At 33.5% G+C, this 22,656-nt stretch overlaps 1 protein-coding gene and 1 long non-coding RNA gene across 6 annotated transcripts in view; one reads left to right on the top strand and one right to left on the bottom strand.

The window, feature by feature from the left end:
- The window catches only part of LOC136030913 (transcription factor GATA-4-like), an 88,834-nt gene that overhangs the window by 15,165 nt on the left and 51,013 nt on the right, over positions 1-22,656 (top strand). For all 4 annotated transcript variants that reach the window (XM_065710015.1, XM_065710017.1, XM_065710016.1 and 1 more), the window contains exons 3-6: positions 3,154-3,337; positions 8,112-8,258; positions 8,954-9,144; positions 13,467-13,592. In XM_065710015.1, coding sequence (XP_065566087.1) covers positions 3,154-3,337; positions 8,112-8,258; positions 8,954-9,144; positions 13,467-13,592 — 648 coding nt within the window. The remainder of the gene's footprint in view (positions 1-3,153; positions 3,338-8,111; positions 8,259-8,953; positions 9,145-13,466; positions 13,593-22,656) is intronic.
- The window catches only part of LOC136030916 (uncharacterized), a 145,656-nt gene continuing 137,349 nt past the window's right edge, over positions 14,350-22,656 (bottom strand). For both annotated transcript variants that reach the window (XR_010618391.1, XR_010618390.1), the window contains 2 exons: positions 17,573-17,703; positions 14,350-14,627 (listed from right to left, as the gene is read on the bottom strand). This is a non-coding gene — a long non-coding RNA (uncharacterized LOC136030916). The remainder of the gene's footprint in view (positions 14,628-17,572; positions 17,704-22,656) is intronic.

The following is a 22,656-nucleotide window of genomic DNA, read 5'->3' as shown; positions in this document are numbered from 1 at the left end:
AACCAAAAAACAAGCGCGGAAATACTACAAAACCAATGAAAGTACCACCAAAAAATTAGATAAAACTCAATAAAAGACCAAAAATTAAAATCAAATACCTAGCAGCATTAAAGTAGGCTATTCACCAATATCCACGATTTGCACAAAATTCAAACAAATATGAACTGCCATCGACGCATACTATCGAACAACTGAGAAATAAAAGAAAAATTCATTCACTCAAACAAAGAAAGCAGCAAATGAATCAATTGGAGAAGTAACATCTGATTTCTGATTTTAACCATTGCATTTCTTGCGGATACTCTTTGAGATCTAAGGGGCTGATGACTTATTTGATTATGTGATTGGGTAATGGGGTTTAACGTTTATTTCAGGGATTACTAAAGTATCGGCTTCTCTTTTGAGAAAACCGAAATACGACTCATTAATTCTTAAATCACCTCGATCTCTGTTCAAAGCTAGACCTAAATGTTGGTATTAAGTCTTTGATCAGTTCTTCCGATTTACTAAAGACCACAGAGCAAGGAATTCTGTAGACAGTGGAGTTTTCATCTATCGGGATAGGGTCTTTACCTTGGTAGATTTGGGAACTGATAGTTTTTTCGGGTCTATAGCAAGTGAAAATATTATTTTTCCTTTGATTTTTGGAAATGTGGTCTAAAACCCTTTTTACGTACAAAACACCAAGACAAACTGAATTTTCCGTTTTATTTTTCATTGGGCCACTTTCTGATAATTTTTTAATACGTTTTGCAATTACAGAGATTATTCAACTAATTGAATAACCCTTCCCAAATAAAATATCTCTAAGGTGGTCAAGCTCTGAATCGAGGGAACGTGGAGAACAAACTTGCAAAGCTCTGTCAACTAGATAAGTGACCACTCCTCTTTTCACAGGAGGAGAATGATTGGAGGAATAATTTAAGTAACGGTCACTATGTGTGGGTTTGCTATAGACTCCAAACTCGAAGCATGAATCATTTCGGTGAACCAGGACATCTAAGAAAAGAACACGCCTGTCAATCTCTAATTCTGAATAAATTTAAGTTTTAGATCCAAGGAATTAAGCAAGTGAACGAATGACTCCAGAGATTCGTTACCATACTTCCAAAATAAACAATATCATCCTTAAAACAAGCCCAAAATTCCGGTTTACAAAAACTTTGCAAAATATACCGTTTCTTCAAGGTTTTCCGTGAAGATATCAGCTTCCATTGGTGAAAGGGGACACCCATTGAAAGCCCTTATTTCTTTCTATAAAAAATGCCTCTTTAATGGAAGAAAAAAGAAGTTCGGTTCCAAAGGGCTATAAGTGAAAAAAGTGTCTGATTCGAAAGTGTAGATTTTTCTGATATGGACTGGTTAGAACTGAGTTTATGCTCCAAAATCCTTTAGGATTTTTTAGGATCACAATGGTATACGTTAAATCCGCCTCAAGACTGCCCATTCTTGTATTTGGTTTAACCGAAACTTGCTTTAACTTGGAAACAAAGTGGGCGGAATTTTTAATATAGGATTTTTGAGCCTGAATCAGTGGGCGAAATACAACTAATAAGAATTTCCCTATTTTTGCTTTAGGAGAATTAAATGAGGAAACAATGGGTCGAAGTGGATTACCAGGCTTATGAATTTTAGGAAGACCATAAAAACGAGGAGGGGTGCACCCACGTGGGTAAAATCTTTTATACAATTGATCTGTGATTTCATCTTTTCCTTTCAGATAAGAAAGGTCTTTTCGGACTTCATTAACAAATTTCTCTTAATTAAAAGTTTTATTTAATATTTTTTTTAATTTCTGATGTTTTTTTCATTGGTTTCGATGTATTTTCCGCATTTGTTTTTCGGTTTTGTTTTTTCCTTGATCATCTTGTTTTGTTCGCTCTGAAGAAGAGAGGCAGTTGTTCTCTCGAAATATTTGCTTTCTTTTTTGTCTTCAATATTTTCGTTTGTCCTTTAAAACCCCCATTTTTTATCGTTTTCTTACTTTATGTTATATCACTTAATCACTCTGTTTAAATGGTATAACTAATCGTGGAATAGTTTGAACTGTCTTGCTCCCTTTAAGGTTAATGAATTATATATATATATATATATATATATATATATATATATATATATATATATATATATATATATATATATATATATATATATATATATATATATATATATATATATATATATATATATATATATATATATATATATATATATAGTCCCTTAATGAGACTGCTCTAGTTACTTACAATTTTCCAAAAGTATACCCAAAAACAGAAAACAGAGGACTTCAACTTTTGACACTTCAACACTGGTATGTTATAAGTTTAAAAGTACTAGCGCCACATGTAGTACATTGGTACCCAGTAGAACTGCCAAAGCTGAAAACAAGCTAAAATTAACTGTATCTTTAACTTGCTAAAATTTAGTTTTGTGTTAAAAATCCAACAGTCAAAGAAACAAGCAAAACATTGAAGTAAAGAGATTTAACTTACATTCCTTCTCATTAAAAAAAATGATCAATTAGGCGTCTTAATATAAAGCAATTCAGTGAACATGCTGCATCAATCTCCGGGGGAAAAACTCATGCCCATTATAAGTTTTTGAATGAAATAGTTTTTTGGGGGGTTTTGGGTCTAATTAGGGATTTGTTTTTTGTTCACTCATATTTTTTTCATTACAGCTTCCTAACAAAAAAACGTTCTATTTTTTGTTCACTGAGGATGGCTTAGCGAAAGACCTTCCTGAAATATCAAGTTTGTCTTTTCATTTTATTCACTGGCTGAAAATAACTCTATTTGATTTTGTCTTTTTATTTTCTTTTTTTTGTTCTTCGTTTCTTGTCACGTTAAAGCGAAGAAAAAACTGACAAGGTACAAATATAAAAAATAAAAAAAGATTATGTGTAAATATATTTCTCTTACTTCCTGTCGTAAGATTATATTTTTTATCTTTCCTCCAAAGCTATATTCTCTGTCTTTAGCCTTAACAAAGTAAAAGGTTTATTTAAGCTCCTACAATCAGCTTTATGGTTATACTGGATTAATCTACATGGAATTAATTGTTGATTTTGGGGGAACAAAAATTTTAATTTTCATCAGTTTTATCCACCCTTTGAAATATACAGCAACTCACAGAAACATACCTATTTTGCAGGGGTTACCTGCCCCATCTGGAAGTTTTGACTCAGCATCAAACTATACCACGCTTTCATCAGCTGCGGGTTCTAAAATAGTAGAAGAAGCATGGTCTTCCGCAGCTTTGGACACTCACTTACCGCCATTCGGTACTTATGGAAGAAATCCTATTGGACATCATTATTTGGATGTTGACGTAAAAGGTAAAACAATAAATAGGGCCATAACAGAGAGCAAAACTAACACACATACTGAAATAGTCGCAAGTAGGCTTCGGATTATATATAATTTACAGGCATGCGGCATATTCCTTAGAAATAAACCTAATATTTTATTTATAAAGAATGCTTTATTTTTCCTTTTTTACTTAATATACAAGACAAAACGGCTCAAAACCCCTTATAGTAAATATTGACTTTATTCTCATGATTTTCAAAAGCTGAAAATTATTTCACCGATAATTTTCGATATCTTCTTCAAAAACAGCGTTTCGCTAAAATTAGTTTATAAGAATTAATATAAAACACTAAGGCTCTCAAAAAAAGAAAGTGATCCTTGGAGTTGTACACAATTTATGTATCATAATGGCAAATAAGATGGTGCAAGGGCAACTGGATGGAGGGAAAAAGGGCAAAGCCACTCAAAATTTCCGAGCTTAATGAAAAAGTATATGAAAGATCAAAAGAATCTGGTTCAAATCCTAATTTGTATTTGAACTTGAGAATGCCATTCAAGGAAAAACAAAAAGTAGTGAAATCTATTTTCAATGAATTTTCCTAAATTATGTTAAAGTTTATTAATATAAATACTATATTTGAATGTACATAAAACAAAAATTGTTATAAAGAATGTTTGATGAAACACTAAACATCTAGTGATTCAACGCTTCATCATAAAAGACTATGAAATTAGATACATCCAAAGAAACTTAATTATGTAATTTATAAGAATGCCTAGCTTTGCTTGACACCCCTCCTCCCTAATGAACAGATAATACCCAAAATTACATATAGACAGTCATACATACTACAAAACTATATATACACCGAACTACCTTTCTATTTTCAAATCCAGAAGCTTTTATTAACGGGAAGCAAAAAATTTACAGACAAGAGAAATTACTTAACTTAAACAAAAAAAAAAAAAAAAGAAAAACACAGAACCACTTTTAATGAAATAAAAACGAAACTAGACGACGGAATCAAATGGGGAGGAAAAACTCTCCTGGACTTAGATTATGCTGATGATTTCAGCATCCTTGATAAAAGTATCAGCAAAATAAATAAGCTTATAGAGGTTTTGCGGGTTCAGGGTGCTAGAATAGGTTTGAAAATTAATGCTAAGAAGATTAAGTCACTAAGGCTAAGAATAAGTGAAGATGAAAAGGTGAGGTTGGGTAACGAAATGATTGATCAGGTGGGCAGCTTCATTTACCTTGTTAATATTATTAGTAAGGACGGTGGGAGCAGTGAAGATGTTAAAAGTGGAATTGCTGAGGCTCAAGGTGTTTTTTCACAGTTAAAAATTTTTTCGAAGAATAGGAAGATAAGTCTGCAAACCAAGATTAGAATATTGGAAGGTACAGTGACGACAGTGGTCAAATATGACTCTTAAGAATGGGCGCTCCGAAAAGCGGATGAAGATTTACTAGATGTTTTCCAGAGAAATTGCCTACGCATTGTTCTGAATACCCGGCTGACTGATCATATTTCAAACAGTACGCTGCACAAAAAGTGTGGTTCAATCCCGCTTTCTAGGGCAGTAATGAAAGAAAGATTGGGATGGTTAGAGCATGTTCTGCTGATGAAGGATGGCAGATTGCCGAAGAGTGTCCTTTTTGGCCAACCATCTAGGGCTAAGTGTAAAGCAGGTCATTCTCGTCTGGGATTGGAGGATGTCATAAAGAAAGACTTAAAGGAAATGGTAACTTCTTGGGAGGTTGTAAAGAGGGAGGCATTGAATAGATTGGGATGGAGGAGGAGCCTGCGTAGCTGTGTTGACCTCAGGTGGCTTGGTGCTGCAGTGAGTTGTTAGTAGTAGTAAAATGAAAAAAAATAATAGGGTTTTGTTTCCAAAAAGAAAACGAAAGGATTATGCTTCCATAAGGTAGTGTTTCCTTGTCCTGAAATAAAACTCCTAAAATAAGAGCAATCATAATGAGAGCAATCAAAAATAAAGAGCAACAAGTAAAACTAATTTACTCGATTTTAATTAAGTTTCACTTAAGTTTTTGATCTATCATTCAACGTTATTTCATTCTTTCTGAAAGCACCAACTAAAATGGAAATTTTGGGAATTGACTACTCAACCTTTCCTACTTTTCTAGACTTGAGCATCATCTATATTTACTACTGTAAGTTGATTTCTCGCAACGCGAGTTAAAGTTGTTCTCAAAGTTCACTTACTTTCAACAACATTTTATTGGCTCAGTATTAAAATAGTTTGTCATAAGTTAAGATTTTTTTTAAGCATATTACCTTAGAAACTTCGTTATTTACATTAATTTGAAATAGAGCATTAAAACTAAGGTAGCGTAACTGCATAAAGTCTAACGTCATTTTTGGACTGGCATAAATTAAAATAAATATTTCGTTGAAAAAGAAAAACAATTATATGTTCTCTTTTCATACTTAAATATGTACAAGACACCTAATCAGTAAGTTAGAATAACATTTAAACTTAGGATTTAGGACTCGAAAATTCGTAGCGGAGATTTAATCGTATTTTATATTCACATCCGTCATTTAAGGTTGCGGCAAAGAGAAGCGCCAGTGAAATAAGGGGAAAGGGTATTTGAAATTTTCCTTATGTTATAAATTGGGTGTATTTGGACCGCCAAAATCTTTTTGTTCCAGAAAAGATTAAGTTAAATTTCACGATTTCCCGCCTAGGTTTCATTGAAAATACAATTTATTCATTGAAAAGTAAAGGGGGATTACAAAGCATTAAAACCCCGTGTGTACTGGATGGTTATTAACATCTCAATGAAAACTAAATCCATTGCTATAAGCAATACCAATTATTTCTTGAAGTTCTATTGAAATAAAATAAGGTAAGATATTTATTTTGAAAATATTTATTAAGAAGCAAGATGTCCCAAATTAGCATTTTTAACTTGCAATCAGAAAAATACAACAAGAAAGAAAAAAGAAAAGCAGTAACAGTAAAAAATGCCTGCAAACTAAAATAAAATGAAAAAAATTACCATATAAATTACATCGTTTTAATTATTAATGTATGATAAATTTAAGAAGTGTAAATTGAAAACGGAAAAAAGTCCTTGAAAATTAAGCACACATTAAAACACAGCAAAACATTATCTAATAAATAGAGAAGAAATCCCATAGTCTTTGTTATTCCCGTTTCGTTCGCTTGTAAGAATTTTTAAAGCTTAATTTAGCCTTTCATCTCCTTCTTCTTTTCATTAACGCTTAATTTCCAACAAATTTCAGACAAAATATATCTCAGCCCAGCACCACTGGACAAATAGTCCTGCAAACTTTGAAAAGACTTTTTGAAAAGAATTAAATAAATAATTAAGTGGTTTGTTTCTCTATATTTAAACATCTATTATATCTTATTATCCCATTTCTTGAATTCTTTGTTCACTGAAATGAATATCATTTAGCTTAGTATCATAAATTAATTTGAGCAATGTGAGAGAAAATCCATGAAAGGAACAGAAGATAGTTGAGATGGTAATAGAAAAAAGCTAACCTTTTCTATTTTTTAAGTAACATCTTTCGATGCACTAGTTGATAAGCAGAAAGTAAAAAAAATTTCTGTCTTAAAAAATTGACGTTTCATACTTCAGCATAATTAATTGCAACAAAAAGCATAGACGCTCTGATTTTTAAACTGTAAAAATGTGTGAAAAAATTACGGATTTAATTAATAATCAAAAGTTCCGAAAACTGAGTTGGACAAGCTTAAGATTTGAAGCTTTTCAAGCAAATCATACAATAGAATTTTGTCCTAAAAGACTAACCACTAATGTGATGAATGAAGAGGAACAAAGACAATGTTAGAATAAAAATATTGAAAAATTCTTGATCAAAATTTATTTGAAATCTATAGAACTTTAGTGATACAGTGATATTTATTTATTTGCTTATTACATATTCACCGATTATTGAACATATTGAATTCTTCAATATTTGACAGGAACCAGAAGTAGCGCTGCTATAGACTGAGTCAATGGAAGCGCCGAGTCTCATATCGAAAACATTGACGAGCATCATAATTAGTAGTTACGATCTTTAGATAGTGCATAGTAAACTAATTCTTATTTATTCACTTATCTGATCGTCTAGGAAGGTCAAAAATTATCGAGTATTCTAGTTTTAATGGTAATATGACATTGGCTTGTCTGTTAGGCATCTTACAAGATGCAGTGCTATCACAGACTGATCAATGGAAGCGCTGAGTTTGTGGCAAAACTTCAGTAAAAATGGAGATGTAAATCTTAATCACTACTTACGATCTTCAGACATAGTATAATTAATAATTTTTATTATTTGCTTCGTTTACATTTCAGGAGCATTCAACGTTCCCATTTTTGATGATGTGTAATTGAGTTCGGCATTATTGCAGATATAGCTGTGCCACGGACCGAGTCTGTGGCAGTACTGAATACGTGTAAATTTTAGTTAGAAACGTAAAAGTAATCTTAATAACAATTTAAAGTATTTAAACACTGCAAAATCAATCAATTTTTAACTATTACCCATCTTGGCTTCAAAGAACATCAACATTGCCAAGTACTCCAGTCTTCGGCTGAAACATGAAATCACAAATTCATCAGGCGCTTAGACACCATGTTCAATGTAGAACTCCCACGGCCTGAGTCTGTACCAGTACGGAATGTGTATTAAAACTTCAGTTACAACCATAGAAGTTTATCTTAATTATTATGTAAGGTATTTAAACATAGAATAGATAATAATTTTTTATTTGATTGATTCTTTCATCTTCAAGGAGCGTCAAACATTGCCGAGTACTCCAGTCTAAACTCTTTAAGTCAATATCCAGAGCAGTGTCAATATATTCAAGACAGCTCAGCAGTCTGGTACCAAGAAAGTCCAGGAAGTTGTGATGGACAGTCAATGAGGTATCTAGGCGATGGTAAGTAATCATCCTTTTGACTTGGCACTGTTTGATTTTCAACAGTCTTATTTATATGACGCTTCCATCCACCAAGGGGGAGACCCACCCTCCTATGAATTGAGTGAAGTTTTATTTTGCAGAGTTCTTTCAAACTATGTCTGGTGACAAAAAAAGGAAGAAAAATTGGTCACACAAATTTTAGCCCAGCATCAAATGGGTTTCTACCTTCAAGTATATAAAACAATAGAGAACCTAAACTAACTGAAAGTAAAACCTCAGGACTGCAGATTAAACAAAAGAGGTGGTAGGGCACAATCAATGTTATCTACAACATTCTTTCTAATAAGTCAAAAGGGTTGTGACTTATTTTGAAACACCAAAAAACTATTGAAAGGTTGAGAACAAATCTCTAGTGAAAACGATATTTTCATATTGAATAAAAAATGCTAACAGCAACATTAATATCTTGGTAGTGAAATAGGCAAAGGTAAGTGCAAAAGTATAGAGAAAGAGTAAAATGAAACGAATTAATCATATAAAAATACAGAAGTGACAGCAAAAATTTATTTTCATTTTTTAATGAAGGAGTTGAATCCCCTCCTACCAAAAAATGTCTTCCACCTCATTTGTCTGGCATTGTGTTAATCTGTCATGTTTTGTCAAAAAGCACGTTCTTTAATACCCCCCAGAAAATAAAATTTTCATTTTATTAGAAAGTCAGAACAGCCTAGAAGGAAAAGAATGTGTGAATTGTGGCAACATATCCACCAGTCTCTGGCGCAAGGATGTATCTGGTCATTATCTCTGCAACGCCTGTGGCCTCTACAACAAAGTCAATGGAGTAAACAGACCACTGCCGAGAAATCAATCATCCAGTAAACGACCTCCGATCAATTCTATAGTGGTATGTTTTTTAACTTGGACGCTTAATCTGTAAAAATGCTTTTGGCCTGATTTCTTATCATGATGATTGATATTTTTACAAAAATTTCTATAGGAAGAAGTCTGAAAACATTTTTAAATCACTGAAAAACACGTCAATATCTCTGGAGATCAAAGTGAGGATATGACCCTTCACAATTCACAATCTAATAGTAAAGCTTTGGAAGGGCTTATTTAAAAAAAGAAAAAAAAAACATCTTTAAGAAACGTACTTTAAGCTTATACCGACTTTTGTTCCTCTCGTTGGTTATGTAAGAAGAAATGAATGCTGAAAAATAAGTGAACACCCTTTTTTGTCTCATTTTTTTTTGTTTTTGCAGGAAGGGGCTTTAGAAACATAAATATTTATACTTTAAGGGGCAGGGGCTGCGATAAAAGTTCGGAGCATTGACATCTTAAAGGGAAGTAGTAGGTGTAATAAATTCCTTCAGAAAGAAATTACACATTCTATTATGTCTGCATGTTTGGATGCCTGTGTTTTTCTCTGGTGCTGGAACCCTTTGTAAAGGAAGTGAAGAAATAAAATCAGAGAGAAGTAATCAAATTAATTCAATATAAGACTCCTTGTTTTTTCCTTCTGATGATAACCGAATATCACTTCCACGGTCAATTTCAACTATTGGTTTGGCTTCCTTGACTGTATAACTGTCAAAAAGAACTTCAGTTTCCCGGTAAAGCTACAATTCGAAATAGGGTTTAGTAATCAGTTCTACCGTTTTGACCACAATACTTAGACCAAAGGGTATGGGAAACTTACAAGAATGAAAACTGGCACTTGTGTAAAAACGTCATCAATGTCGTCTAGCTTTCAGCAAATTATTCCCTCTTCTGCTTAGTCTTACTCCATGCTTGTATTTTCAAGTATTTTAAAATGCAGGGGGAGGTTGAAATCTCAGGATTTTTTTTTTATCAATAGGCCCAAAAGCTTAGAATCAACGAGCCTACCGAGATTTTCCGAAGCTAACCATTTCTATAGATCGGTTTGTGTTTAAACTATTTTCTGGAAAATAAAAAAAAGTGATCGAGGGGCACCCCGCTAAGATTTTTTCTGGCACCTTCTTTACTTGTTTTTTCTGTTTTTCGCTCTTTAAAAAAATAAAATTTGTCAATTATTTGCACCCTTGTCACATAAGAACCCCTAATTTGCTTATTGGTGTCCTCGTCACATTGGTCCCCCAAGATTTTGCTCAGGATCCGCCCCTGTTTTGGCTTTATTCTTAAAATAAGTAGATTAATTTCATTAAATATCCAATTTTCTTTGAAATTTTCTATTATATTAGTTAGGTCATCAGATAGTACAGTGCCAGTGTTGCTAGTTGTTCTTAATCTTTATCTTACAACGCTAAATTGTTGAATGTATAACTCTCTGAAGTTTCCTATTTTCTCTGAATTAGATCAAAATGATTTTTTTTAGGTGCAAAACCTAAAAAATATCTTTCTTTAGGTAAAAATTCACCAATTCTTCTCACTTGCCGTAAGGAGTAAAATTTAATTCAAAATGCTTCACAAACACTGATGGTGTCGACGATATGTGGATTGTGGGAACTAACCCAAAACAATCATCTAGTGACACTGAATTCGTCTATGGTTTGTTCACTCTTTAAAATTTCCACAAGCAAATGTAGATAATGTAAATAGCAGTGTCAATTCGTTTTCATTAATGCTACAGAGGGCACTAGCTTCCATGAAGCTAGTGCTTAAAATATTGCTAAAAAATAATTACTTTAATCATGGAAAGGGGATGGGTCAAAGTCTTTATCCTGAAATTATTTTTCAATGAATTGTTCTACAAATAACAAAGCAAGAAGAATTTTTTTTTGTGCTGAATTTTTGTGTTAAACAGGGAAAGTCAAGCTGTATACTGCTGTTTCAGTTGACATTATCTAAAGACCTCACCAATTTATTCTGATTAAAAATATCATATTTATACAAAAATATTCTTATAATCTAGATCTCTACACATTCAGCAACACATTTGCTGAATATTTGGATCTCGCCTTTAATTTGGTTTGATAATAAAAAGGAAACAGGGTTATAGTGATAGCAAATTAAAAAAAAAGAAGTAAAAATAAATCTAACTAGGACAGGTTTTTTTTTATTAGGAACGACCCAAATGAATTAGCATGAACTCCTTAGTTCGTTTTAGCACGAAATTAAATAAAAAAAAAACAAGTTTTTACCTGAAACCAAGGAGCGACATTAAAACTTAAGGCAAACAGAAATTATTCTTTATATGAAAGGGGCTGTCCCCTCCTATACGCCCCGCTCCTTACTCTAAAGTTTTTATTGTTCTAAAAAGTAGAGTTGTGACAAAGAGTCAAGCTTTATCTTAAAGAGCGGGGCGTTGAGGAGGGGACATCCCTCTTTTAGGGGGGTGTTTCCCCCTTTTTTTCGAAAATAAGACAAATTTTCTCTGGCTCGTAATTTTCGATGGGTGAGACTAAACTTGATGAAACTTGTATATTTAAAATCAGCAATAAAACCCAATTCTTTTGATATATCTATGGGTATCAAAATTCCGTTTTTTAGAGTTTCGGTTACTATTGTGCCGGCTCGCTCCCTACTACAGTTTGTTACTACGAAATGTATGAAATCCAACAGCAAACATCACAAGTATGAATGAATGTATTGTATTAGCAGTGATTTCCAATTTTTAATAAACTAGTATGTGAAGCAAACTTCTATTAAGGATTTGATGAGTTAGAACACAACGGAATGGAGAGCTTTTTTTAACCCTTAAATTATTGAGTCGGAGAGGCTAATTCTGTGATGAGAAATTGAAAATAAATGAAGAAATGAAGAGTCTTTTTTGATATTTAGTCTAGAAAAGGCCATACATTTGTGAGACTACTACTACTACTGACAACTCACCGCAAAACCAAGCCGCCTGAGGCCTATTGGAAGCCTCTCCTTAAACACCTCCCCAGGAAGTTGACATTTCCCTTAAATTTGTTTCTATAACGTTCTCCCATCCCTAACACGGACGACCTGTTTTCATTTTAGTCTTAGACGGTTGGACGAAAGGACAATTCTTTAGAAGCATACATACATTTAGAGGGCGTACACTCAAAAGCGCACCTGAAGGTTTTGAGTCTTCCAATTGATGAGACTGCTGAAGATTCAGGGAGAAGGCTTTTCTCTGAATGTATGGGCAGCATGTTTTTACATTATACCAACTTACATTTATAAAAGTGGATAAAAGATATAAAGAAAAAAGGAGAAGTCGAAACTGTTTCTAGATTCTATGCCCCCTCCCAGACTGTGATTATGAAGAACCAAGAACTAAGAAAATGACCCCTCCCTAACCACTAAACCATTGAGGTCCCAGTGAATATGCATCATGTCCATCCTTTCTGTTTTTGTTTGAATATAGTTGAATGATTCAATATTCGTATTGCTAGATTAAGGAGTGAAAAAAATCTGGGCTTAAGATTAGATAAAATTTAAGACTTAATGTGCCTCGTACTGAACCTTCAAATAGTAATAATGACGAATATTTCTGCCTTTACAGATACTAATTGTAAATGATTTCTTTTCGGAAAACAATTAAAAGTATGTCTTTATATTTTCTTATCCTGGTTCTATCTTGTCATAAAAGATAATTTGCTTGAACCAAAATTTAATAATTGAAGCCAAGGCTTCAAATATTATTTAATTATTAAAAATATATAAATAATTATTCAATTATTTTTCTAAAAGTAAAAAAAGTAAAATGAAACAAGCCTTATTATTTTCCTGAGACTCTGAATATAATTCTCAAAATATACTGGAATGAACCCAGACTATTCAGTAACCTGATGTAGTTTAAAAAAATATGTTTTTCTATAAAAAAAAAATTCAAAAAGCTCAAAATACTCGTTAAATTATAAAAATAAAAACTACAACCTTTGGTTTTTGAAACGAGGCTATTTATTAAACTACATCTTTCCTGGCATGTTGTCATTGTTGATTTTACCCTTTAGAGATAATTGGAAAAAATTGTTCACTAAGCTGTTCTCTGAGGGAGGACGGCCAGGGGGTAATACAGCTCAAGAGCTTCAAAGCGTGATTAAGCCCTATTGAGCACTATTGCCCATTGGCAATAGGACAATGCCCTATGACAATTGAGCCCTATTGAGTACTATTGCCCCGATTAAGCACTATTGCCCTATAGATCCTCCCTAAAATTATCCTAGAAGTGTGAAAGTGTCATGTTTGTTCTTTATACATGACGAGGAGGATATCTCAAATTTCAGATTGTATTTGTCTCTTGCTTTCTAACGTGCATGCTGTCTTGCTTTTTAGCCAATCAGCAGAAGGAACGGCCTCACTTGTAGTAACTGCTCAACTCAAGTCACAACATTATGGAGGAGAAATGCACATGGTGAGCCGGTTTGCAATGCATGTGGCTTGTATTTTAAATTGCATGGTGTAAGTACTTTCTTTAGCTTATTAACCCCTTTTTGCTCAGTCTTGCTTGTTCTTATAAAATTGGAATTACTAATCTGTATAGAAAGCCCAAAAATTTTTCAATTTAGAAATTCCTGAAAGAGAAATAAAGTAAGGTAAACATGCAATAAAATTTAATTAGGTCAATGAGAAATTTAATTAAACAAATATGATATCATAATAGTGTCAATTTCAATCAAATATACATAAAAAGTCACAGGCAAAAAAATTAATGTAGTACAATATTAAAGTATTCAAATGATCAGTGATTGGCCTTTGTTATGGGGGGGGGGGAGGCAAAAGAGGGAGTGGCATAGTCACAAATAAATGTTTACTTTACTCAAGAGCTCACAAAACGTTGATTCAGAATGTACATTTTACCCTACCCGGTAAGTTGGCCCCTTACCCCTTTAAAGGCTGAGATATTTCTACAACTATTTGTGTTTTTGGATAATTATCTTCTTGTCGGATTTGTAGCTCTACCCCATCCCCGAAACTTGTGCTGATTTTAGTACGTCATCTTTTCGTACAAAATTTCCTCAATCTAAAAACTTGTCATATAACGTCAATCACTGTCAAATTATAAGTCTTGCATAAATATAAGTATTTTAACTTGTTAAAAACTGTCAACCTAAAAACTTGTCATATAATTCGTTTGGCAGTACGGCCCTAGTCTACAGCACTGTAATCCAAATAAAAAATGTATAGTTTCCTCAAAAATTCTATTAGGGGTCTAAAGTAGAATTTTTCAAACTATTTATAATAAAAAAAAAATACATAAAACACAAAAAACAACTCTCGTAAACACATTAAATGAGACAGTAACAACATGAAAAATCTATGATATTCTGCGCTGTTTTCTCATTTGAACGTAAATTTAGACCTCCAACTCTGTGATATTTCCAACAAGCCTGTCCTTTGGGCCAAGTCCTTGCCTCTGTTCCACCTCATCATCATCTTCCTTCCTTTAAACGAAAATTGACACATTACAAGGCTCCTCGTCCTTGAATGCAAAATCTTCGTAATGACAAAAGAGATTAGCGTTTCTAACTTACATTTAGTTTTCTAAAGTTATCTAAGTCTTGAAAAACGCTGCTGCAAAGGCTAAAATACTCAGACTAGGAATGAATAAGGACGAACAGGTGTTGCTAGGCAACCGAAAATTGAGCAGGTGAATAGCTTTACTCAATGTTACTATCTACTAATAAAAACTTAATACAGCACCGAGCTACCTGGGGCCACTACAGCTGTGTGTGCTCCTCCTCAATTCCGATCCATTCAATGACTCCCCATCTCCTCCAAAGAATTTACAATTTCCCTTCAATCTTCCCTTATTTTATCACCTAATTCAGGGTCGAACAGCTTGACCCTTGATGAATTGCTGAAAAAGACGATCTTTGACATTCTGTCATCCTTCATCCGCAAAGCTTGTTTTAGTCATCTCAACCTTTCTCTCATAGCAAAGTGGGATAGAACCACATCTCCCCCAGAGGCTACTGCTTGAAATAGAGTCAGTCAAGTATCCGTACACAGGACCCAAATACCAAAAAAGTCCGTACATAATTCCTCTAGAAAACATCCAACGAATCCTCTTCCGTCTTTGAAAGCGCCCATGCTTCACTGGCCACTGTCATCACTGTTCTTATCTCGGCTGGCAGACTTATCTTCCTATTGTTCCAAACTTTCTCCCCAGTGAAAAATACCTTGGGCTTTAGCTATTCTATTTTTTTGCATTCTCGCTGCAATTACCCTCCTTACTAACAATACTACCCAGGTAGATGGAGCTATCCCCTTGATCCAACTTTTCGTTCCGAATATCAGCTCGTTATCTTCATTAATTTCAATCCTAAACATCTTAGTTTTAAACATTAATATTTCAAACCTATTCTTGCACCCCGACTTATCAAAACTACAAAAAAAATAATTCATTTGATTAATATTTTTATCTAAGACACTCAAATCATCTCTATATTCTAAATATAGGAGAATTTTAATTTCCCATTTCATTCCTTATTCCTGCTTCATTAATAATAACATTTCCTACCTTAACCACAGGAATATACCTCTCGTACATATCACTAATCACTTCAATAAATATTTCTGGTGTACCATATAAGGACAAGACCCTCATTAAAGCTCTTTTATTGGCTGAATCAACCGATTGTCCAAAATCATGGTTGCAGGAGTAACTTCAAACTAGTAAAGAGTTAACCACAGCCAATAGTAACCAAAAGTTGAAAAACGCGTAAAAAAACTGCAAAGTAAAGAAAAAATTGCCATCTGACACTGAATCAGGAATGATAACTATTGTTTTGGTTAATCTTAAAAGTAAAAGCGGTAAATTTATAGCAAACAGTATAACTGGCTTTCGTATAAAGTGAATATACCACTTGATGCCCTTTTTATGCTCTTTACAAATATAATAATCGCTTCTACCAGAAATTCAGATTTAAGCACTTTTTTAGCTCTTAAAAATGACGAAATTTCAAAAAATTATGACAGTCTGAAAATTATGGTGCCGTGTCTGAAGTAGAAAAGCTGGGGCTAGTGACCTACCAGAACTTTTTAGAATGGCGTTTCATGGCTCCTTTGAAAGCTATTGCTCATATCTACTTGATTTTTATCAATTCCACCATCCATGAGTATAATGTAGCAGTAACTGAGTAGAAAAGCATTTGGATATTTTCTTCTTAAGTAAATAAGCTTGGAAGTACAAAACGATATCAGCATTGTAATGACTATGGCCCACAACCCTTAACTGGTGGTTTGCAAGAACATATGCCGTATGCTCCTCCTCCAAGAACCCTTAATAAGCTACGCAATCAAACAGTTCGTGGTAACGAACTGTAGTAGTAAGGAGCGACCCGGCTCAATAGTAACCAAAACTGCAAAAAAAGGAATTTTGATACCAATAGCTACATCAAAAGAATCGCAATTTAATGCTGATTTTGAATATATAAGTTTTATCAAGTTTAGTCTTACCCATCAAAAGCTATGGGCCTGAGAAAATTTGCGTTATTTTAGAAAATAGGACGAAACGCCCCCTAAAAGTCATAGAATCTTAACGAAAATTACACCATCAGATTCAGCGTATCAGAGAACTTTACTGTAGAAGTTTCAAGCTCCTATCTACAAAAATATGGAATTTTGTATTTTTTTGCCAGAAGGCAAATCACGGATGCGTGTTTTGTTTGTTTGTTTTTTGTTTTTTGTTTTTTTGTTTTTGTTTTTCCAGGGGTGATAGTATCGACCCAGTTGTCCTAAAATGTTACGAGAGGACTCATTCTAACGGAAATGAAAAGTTTTTACTCTCTTTACGCTCTTTACACTAAAGTTTTTTTACTGTTTTAAAAAGAAGAGTTGAGAGAAAGAGTCAGACTTTAGCGTAAAGAGCGGGGCGTTGATGAGGAAGCAGCTTCTTTCATATACGAAGTAATTTCTGTTCGTTTTAAGTTTTAATGTCGCTCCTTACTTTTAGTTGAAAAAAACTTGTTTTTTTATTTAATTTTTAAGGTAAAAACACCAATATATCAAATTTGATTATTAGATGCGTGCTTAGTAGATCACTAAGTCCATACCAAAAACAAATGGCATAATTTTGTGGAAATCTAGTGGAGGGGGGAGGTCGAAGCTGGAGCCAATATTCACAAATCAAATGAAATGGACATAGAAAGATGCACTAAAGAAAACTAACCTCTTTCAGCGGATGCTTGAATTATGCAGGCTTATGCTAGTTTTGACAGCATTTTTAGAGAAACTGAATTTCAGGTTGGGGGGGGGGGCAAACTGGGATTTAAGGGAAAACTAAGGCCTGGAAGGGACAGTTTCCCCTTCTGCCCCATGGGAAATTAAACCCCTAACCACGATCTCTTTACAATTGGTAGTTGGAGAAGTGTAAGCATGTGGTTCTGGAACTACTCAAAGCTGTATATTAAAGAAGGATTATTTATTATTATACTTACTTGTTCGAAACATTTACTTGATAATTCCACTGTGATTTTTCTCTTCATACGTATGATTGTGCATACAAAAAGGAAGAAAGACAATTGAAAACAGTTCTGCAGGAGAATTCAGCTAATTTTTTTCAAAATTTCTGAAAAGAAAACAAAATAGTTTGTAATACCATTTAGCTTTTCTATATAGGGACAGGTCACATAACTCCCTTAGCCTAAAGCAACATTTCTGATAAGCTATCAAAATTTTCCAAAAGCATGTAGATATGCAAACCTGTTCGTTTGGGCTAGTTAACCTGCTTCGTCAAAGCTAATCGCCCTTGAGCTACTTTCTTAAGTGCTACTAAATTTATTTTTTTAAACAAAGAATTAAAAAACTGTTTCTTCTTTAATAAAAATTACAAAAAGATGACATTATATTTGGATTTTTCTTTCCAAACTAAACTTATTTTTACTTTCAATTCTTGGTCAAAATGAGCAAAGATTAATTTAAAAAAGGTTTTTCCGAGGAAAGTAAAGAGCGAAGTTGAACTTTAAAACGAACAAAAATTATTACTTCCCAGCCTATCTAACAAATATCAATAAAAATAGTGCAAATAAAATAACTAGTGATATTTCCCTATGTTTGTAGGATTACACGCTTTACTGCACATTAGCTGAATAAAACGACTATCTCAGAATTTTGATACGGTGACCTCGGGAAAAAATTAGCGTGGGAGGAGGCCTAGGTGCCCTCCAGTTTTCTTGGGTACTTAAAAAGGGCACTAAAGCTTTTACTTTCCGTTAGAATGAGTCCTCTTGCGAAATTGTAGGACCCTGGGTCTACACGATCACCCCTGGAAAAAAAAAACACATCCATGATCTTTCTTGTGGCAAAAAATACAAAATTCTACATTTCTGCAGATAGGAGATTGAAACTTCTGCTGAAGAGTTCTCTGATACGCTTGATCTGATGGTGTGATTTTCGTTAAGATTCTATGACTTTGAAGGGGTCTTTACCCCTGTTTTCTAAAATAGGTCAAATTTTCTCAGGCTCGTAACTTTAAAGGGTAAGACTAAACTTGATGAAACTTGTATATGTAAAATCAGCATTAAAATACGATTCTTTTGATGTAACTATTGGTATCAATTTTTTTTTAGAGTTTCGGTTACTATTGAGCCGGGTCGCTCCTTACTACAGTTCGTTAACACGAATTGTTTGATAATGAAGGAAAGGTCAAGATGGCTTGATCACGCTTAGGGACAAAAATGAAAAGTTGCCGAAAAGAGTAATTTTCTGCAATCTGTCAGGAACCAACCAAAAAGCAGGTCATCACAGAATGGGATAAAGAGAGGTCATAGGGAAGTATTTAAAAGAAGCATGAACTTTATAGGAGAGGGTAAAGAATGAGTTGTAAACAGATTAGGGTCAATGAATATATATACTAATACTACTACTACGTCTAATAACAACTCACCGCAGCCCTAAGACGCCTGAGGCCAACACAACTACGCACGCTCCTCTTCCATCCAAATCTATTCAAAACCTTGCTATTTACACCGTCCCAGGAAGTTCCCATTTCCCTTAAATCTCCCCTTTACGACAGCCTCCTTCGTCAACCACATGCAGCCTGCTTTCCATTTACCCCTAGGCGGATGGGCGAAAAGGACAATATATAATTTATACTTAATTGTCAATAAGTGTCAAACTGTGACATTTAAGTATATTTGCACATTTGAATTCTACACACCTAAAACCACTGGCTTAGATTAAGGTTCCAAATACCTAACATAAAAAAAAACAGGTTCAAAAATTTGGCCAAAAAATTAAATTATAAAAAAAAGAAATCTATTCAGTCATCAAGGAGCCATAGACTGATCGCATTTTGTTGTAACATTTAAGATTGACACTATTGATTAACAGTCTTGCTTTTTAGTTAAAGGTCGTTAAATTGACTAGTTTCTAATCGAGATGAAAGGTATATAATGTTCTGGTAAAAAGGATTGACTAGACGAAAGTAACAGGTTTTTTTTTTTTTTTTTTTTTTTTTTTTTTTTTTTTTTTTTTTTTTTTTTTTTTTTTTTTTTACTGAGGCATTTAACTGAAGTGCGTATAACCACGATTTTTTGTTTTTCTTTTTAAAGATAATTCAGAAGTTATTAAAATACTGAAGTAGTGGGTTAATTAGAAGAAGAAAAAGAGAACGTGCAAATATGTGGCATTTAATTAAATTTAATTTAAAGCGCTCCAAGAGAAAGGGAAATAAAACGTAACAAAAATTTTACATACATGCACAGAAAATTTTACACTATATAAGGTCTCAAAAAAGCACTAACTTTCAAACTAAAAATTTACTATTAAAAGGGGGAAAATTGTGTAGATATTTAAATCTGCTTAAGCAACTATTCACTCATCAAGAGTCCTTGAACTGACGGAAATTTCTTGCAACATTTTGAGATGGCTACTATTTATTAAGACATTCGACTTTTCAGTAAAAGTTTGTTAAATCGGCCAAGTTCTAATTGAAATGAAGAGGATATACTTTATTGGCAAAAAAATTATTAAATAGGAAGAACAAGTTTGTTACTATTAAAGCTAATTTCTGATATCAGTGATATACCCAGGAAGCACCTTTTTGGTAAGCCCCCCTTCCCAAACAGAAATTCTAGATACAGCCCTATCTCGCGTGTAGTCAAATTAAAAATAAAACCTGATGTAATGTTTACCTTTATGCTCTGTTTGAGCATTCCTATCCAAACAGTTCGTGGTAACGAACTGTAGTAAGGAGAAACCCGGCTCAATAGTAAACGATACTCTAAAAAACGGAATTTTGATACTAATAGATACATCAAAAGAATCGGATTCTTATGATGATCTCAAATATACAAGTTTAATCAATTTAAATTTTCCCATCAAAAGTTACGAGCCTGAGAAAATTTGCCTTGTTTTGGAAAATAGGGGAAAACACCCCCTAAAAGTCATAGAATCTTAACAAAAATCACATTATCACATTCAGCGTATCAGAGAACCATACTTTAGAAGTTTCAAGCTCCTATCTACAAGAATGTGGAATTTCGTGTTTTTTGCCAGAAGACCGATCACGGGTGCGTGTTTTTTTTGTTTTCTTTTTTTTTCCAGGGAGTGATCGTATCAACCCATTGGTGCTAGAATGTCGTGAGGGGGCTCATTCTAACGGAAATTAAAATTTCTAGTGCCCTTTTTAAATGACCTAAAAAATTGGAGGGCACCTAGGCCCCCTCCCACGCTCATTTTTTCCCCAAAGTCAACGGATCAAAATTTTGAGATCCATTTTGTTCAACCTAGTCAAAAAACATAATAACAGTGTCTGTAGGGACGACTTACTCCCTCACTGTTCAAGGGGAAGGGGCTGCAAGTTTCAAAATTTGACCAGTATTTAGGTATAGTAATGGTTATTGGGAAGTGTACAGACGTTTTCAGGGGGATTTTTTGGTTGGGAGTTGGAGTTGAGGAGAGGGGGTTACGTGGGAGAATCTTTCCATGGAGGAATTCGTCATGGGAGAAGATAATCTCCACGAAGGGAGCGCAGGATATTTAAGCACTATTTAACACAAAAACAAAACAATTAAAAATAAACATGGAAAAGTTTTTTCGACTGAAAGCAAGGAGCAGAATTAAAAATTAAAACGAACAGAAATTATTACGCATATGTGGGGTTCATGTCCTCCTAAATACCTCGCTATTTACGCTAAAGTATTGTTAGTAATTTCAACTATTTATTCTACGGCATTTGTGATTTAGGGGTCATTCTTAGAGAATTGAGACAAAATTTAAGCTTTGGTGTAAAGAGTGAGGTATTAACGAGGGGGAAAATCCCCTCATATACGTAATAAAAAGAAATCTATTCAGTCATCAAAGAGTCATAGATTGATCGCATTTTGTTGCAACATTTAAGACATTAAAATATACAAATATAGAAGTTCGTTACGTAAGCTAATTCACAAGTTACGTATATTTTCTACAAACAAAAATGTTCGTATAAAATTAAAAGTTCTAGTTGCCTTTTTAAGTAACCAAAAGATTAGAGGGTAACTAGGCCTCCTCCTCTGCCCTTTTTTCTCAAAATATTTCGATCAAAACTAAGAAAAAGCCATTTAGTCAAAAAAATTAATATGGAAATTTCGTTTCAATTATTCATGTGCGGACAGCCAAAATCAAAAAATATATTAATCCAATAACGTTCAGAAATTAAATGAAAAAAAACAAGTTTTTAACTGAAAGTGAGGAGCGACATTAAAACTTAAAACGAAAAGAAATTTACTCCGTATATTAAAGGGGCTTTTCCCTCCTCAACACCCCACTCTTTACGCTAAAGTTTTTCACTGTTTTAAAAAGTAAAGTTGAGAGAAAGAGTCAAACTTTAGCGCAAAGAGCAGGTGTTGAGGAGGGAAAAGCCCCTTTAATATACGGAGTAATTTCTTTTCGTTTAAAGTTTTAATGTCGCTCCTTACTTTAAGTTAAAAAAACTTGTTTTTTTTCATTTGATCAGACCAAAGAGTCTATATAAAATCTTCACCTTCAATTGCAGGGTCTAAATAAAGAGAAAAAGAGCCGATACTCCATTATATCTTAGGGTTAAAACTGTGCTTGAACTCTGTTGGCTCATATTTGTGACGCATTTTTGCAAGCAAATCGTAATATTCCTTAAAACTCATTCATAATGAGATTTGACTAAACCAAAATTAAGCTAGTACTTAACTAAGCTAGGATATTGGGAATGAGCCAAAACCAAAACTATCCACAAACGAGGTTAGCTAACGTCCGGAACTTAATCGAGCCGAAATCAAGGTTTGGTCGACTTGAACTTAGTTAAGGGCGAGGCAATCAAAAGTTTTTCATAAGATGTTAGAGCCCTAACCAGATAGAAAAACTGCAAGCAAAAAATAAATAATAAATGGACATTGGAAAAAGAACGAACAGAGAACTGGAAGGAGATCCTGGGAAGGAGCTGCTGATTCAACTCTGTTGAACCAAGAGTGTTAAAGAAAAATTTTAATCCTAAAATATTTAATACAGATATAAAAATAAAATCCCAAAAATTTAATTGTGAATGGGCCTTCAAAGTATGTCGGAA

Source organism: Artemia franciscana, chromosome 9 (genome assembly GCF_032884065.1).
Source record: "Artemia franciscana chromosome 9, ASM3288406v1, whole genome shotgun sequence".
NCBI lineage: Eukaryota > Metazoa > Arthropoda > Branchiopoda > Anostraca > Artemiidae > Artemia > Artemia franciscana.
This window is presented reverse-complemented; position numbering and strand designations above follow the sequence as displayed.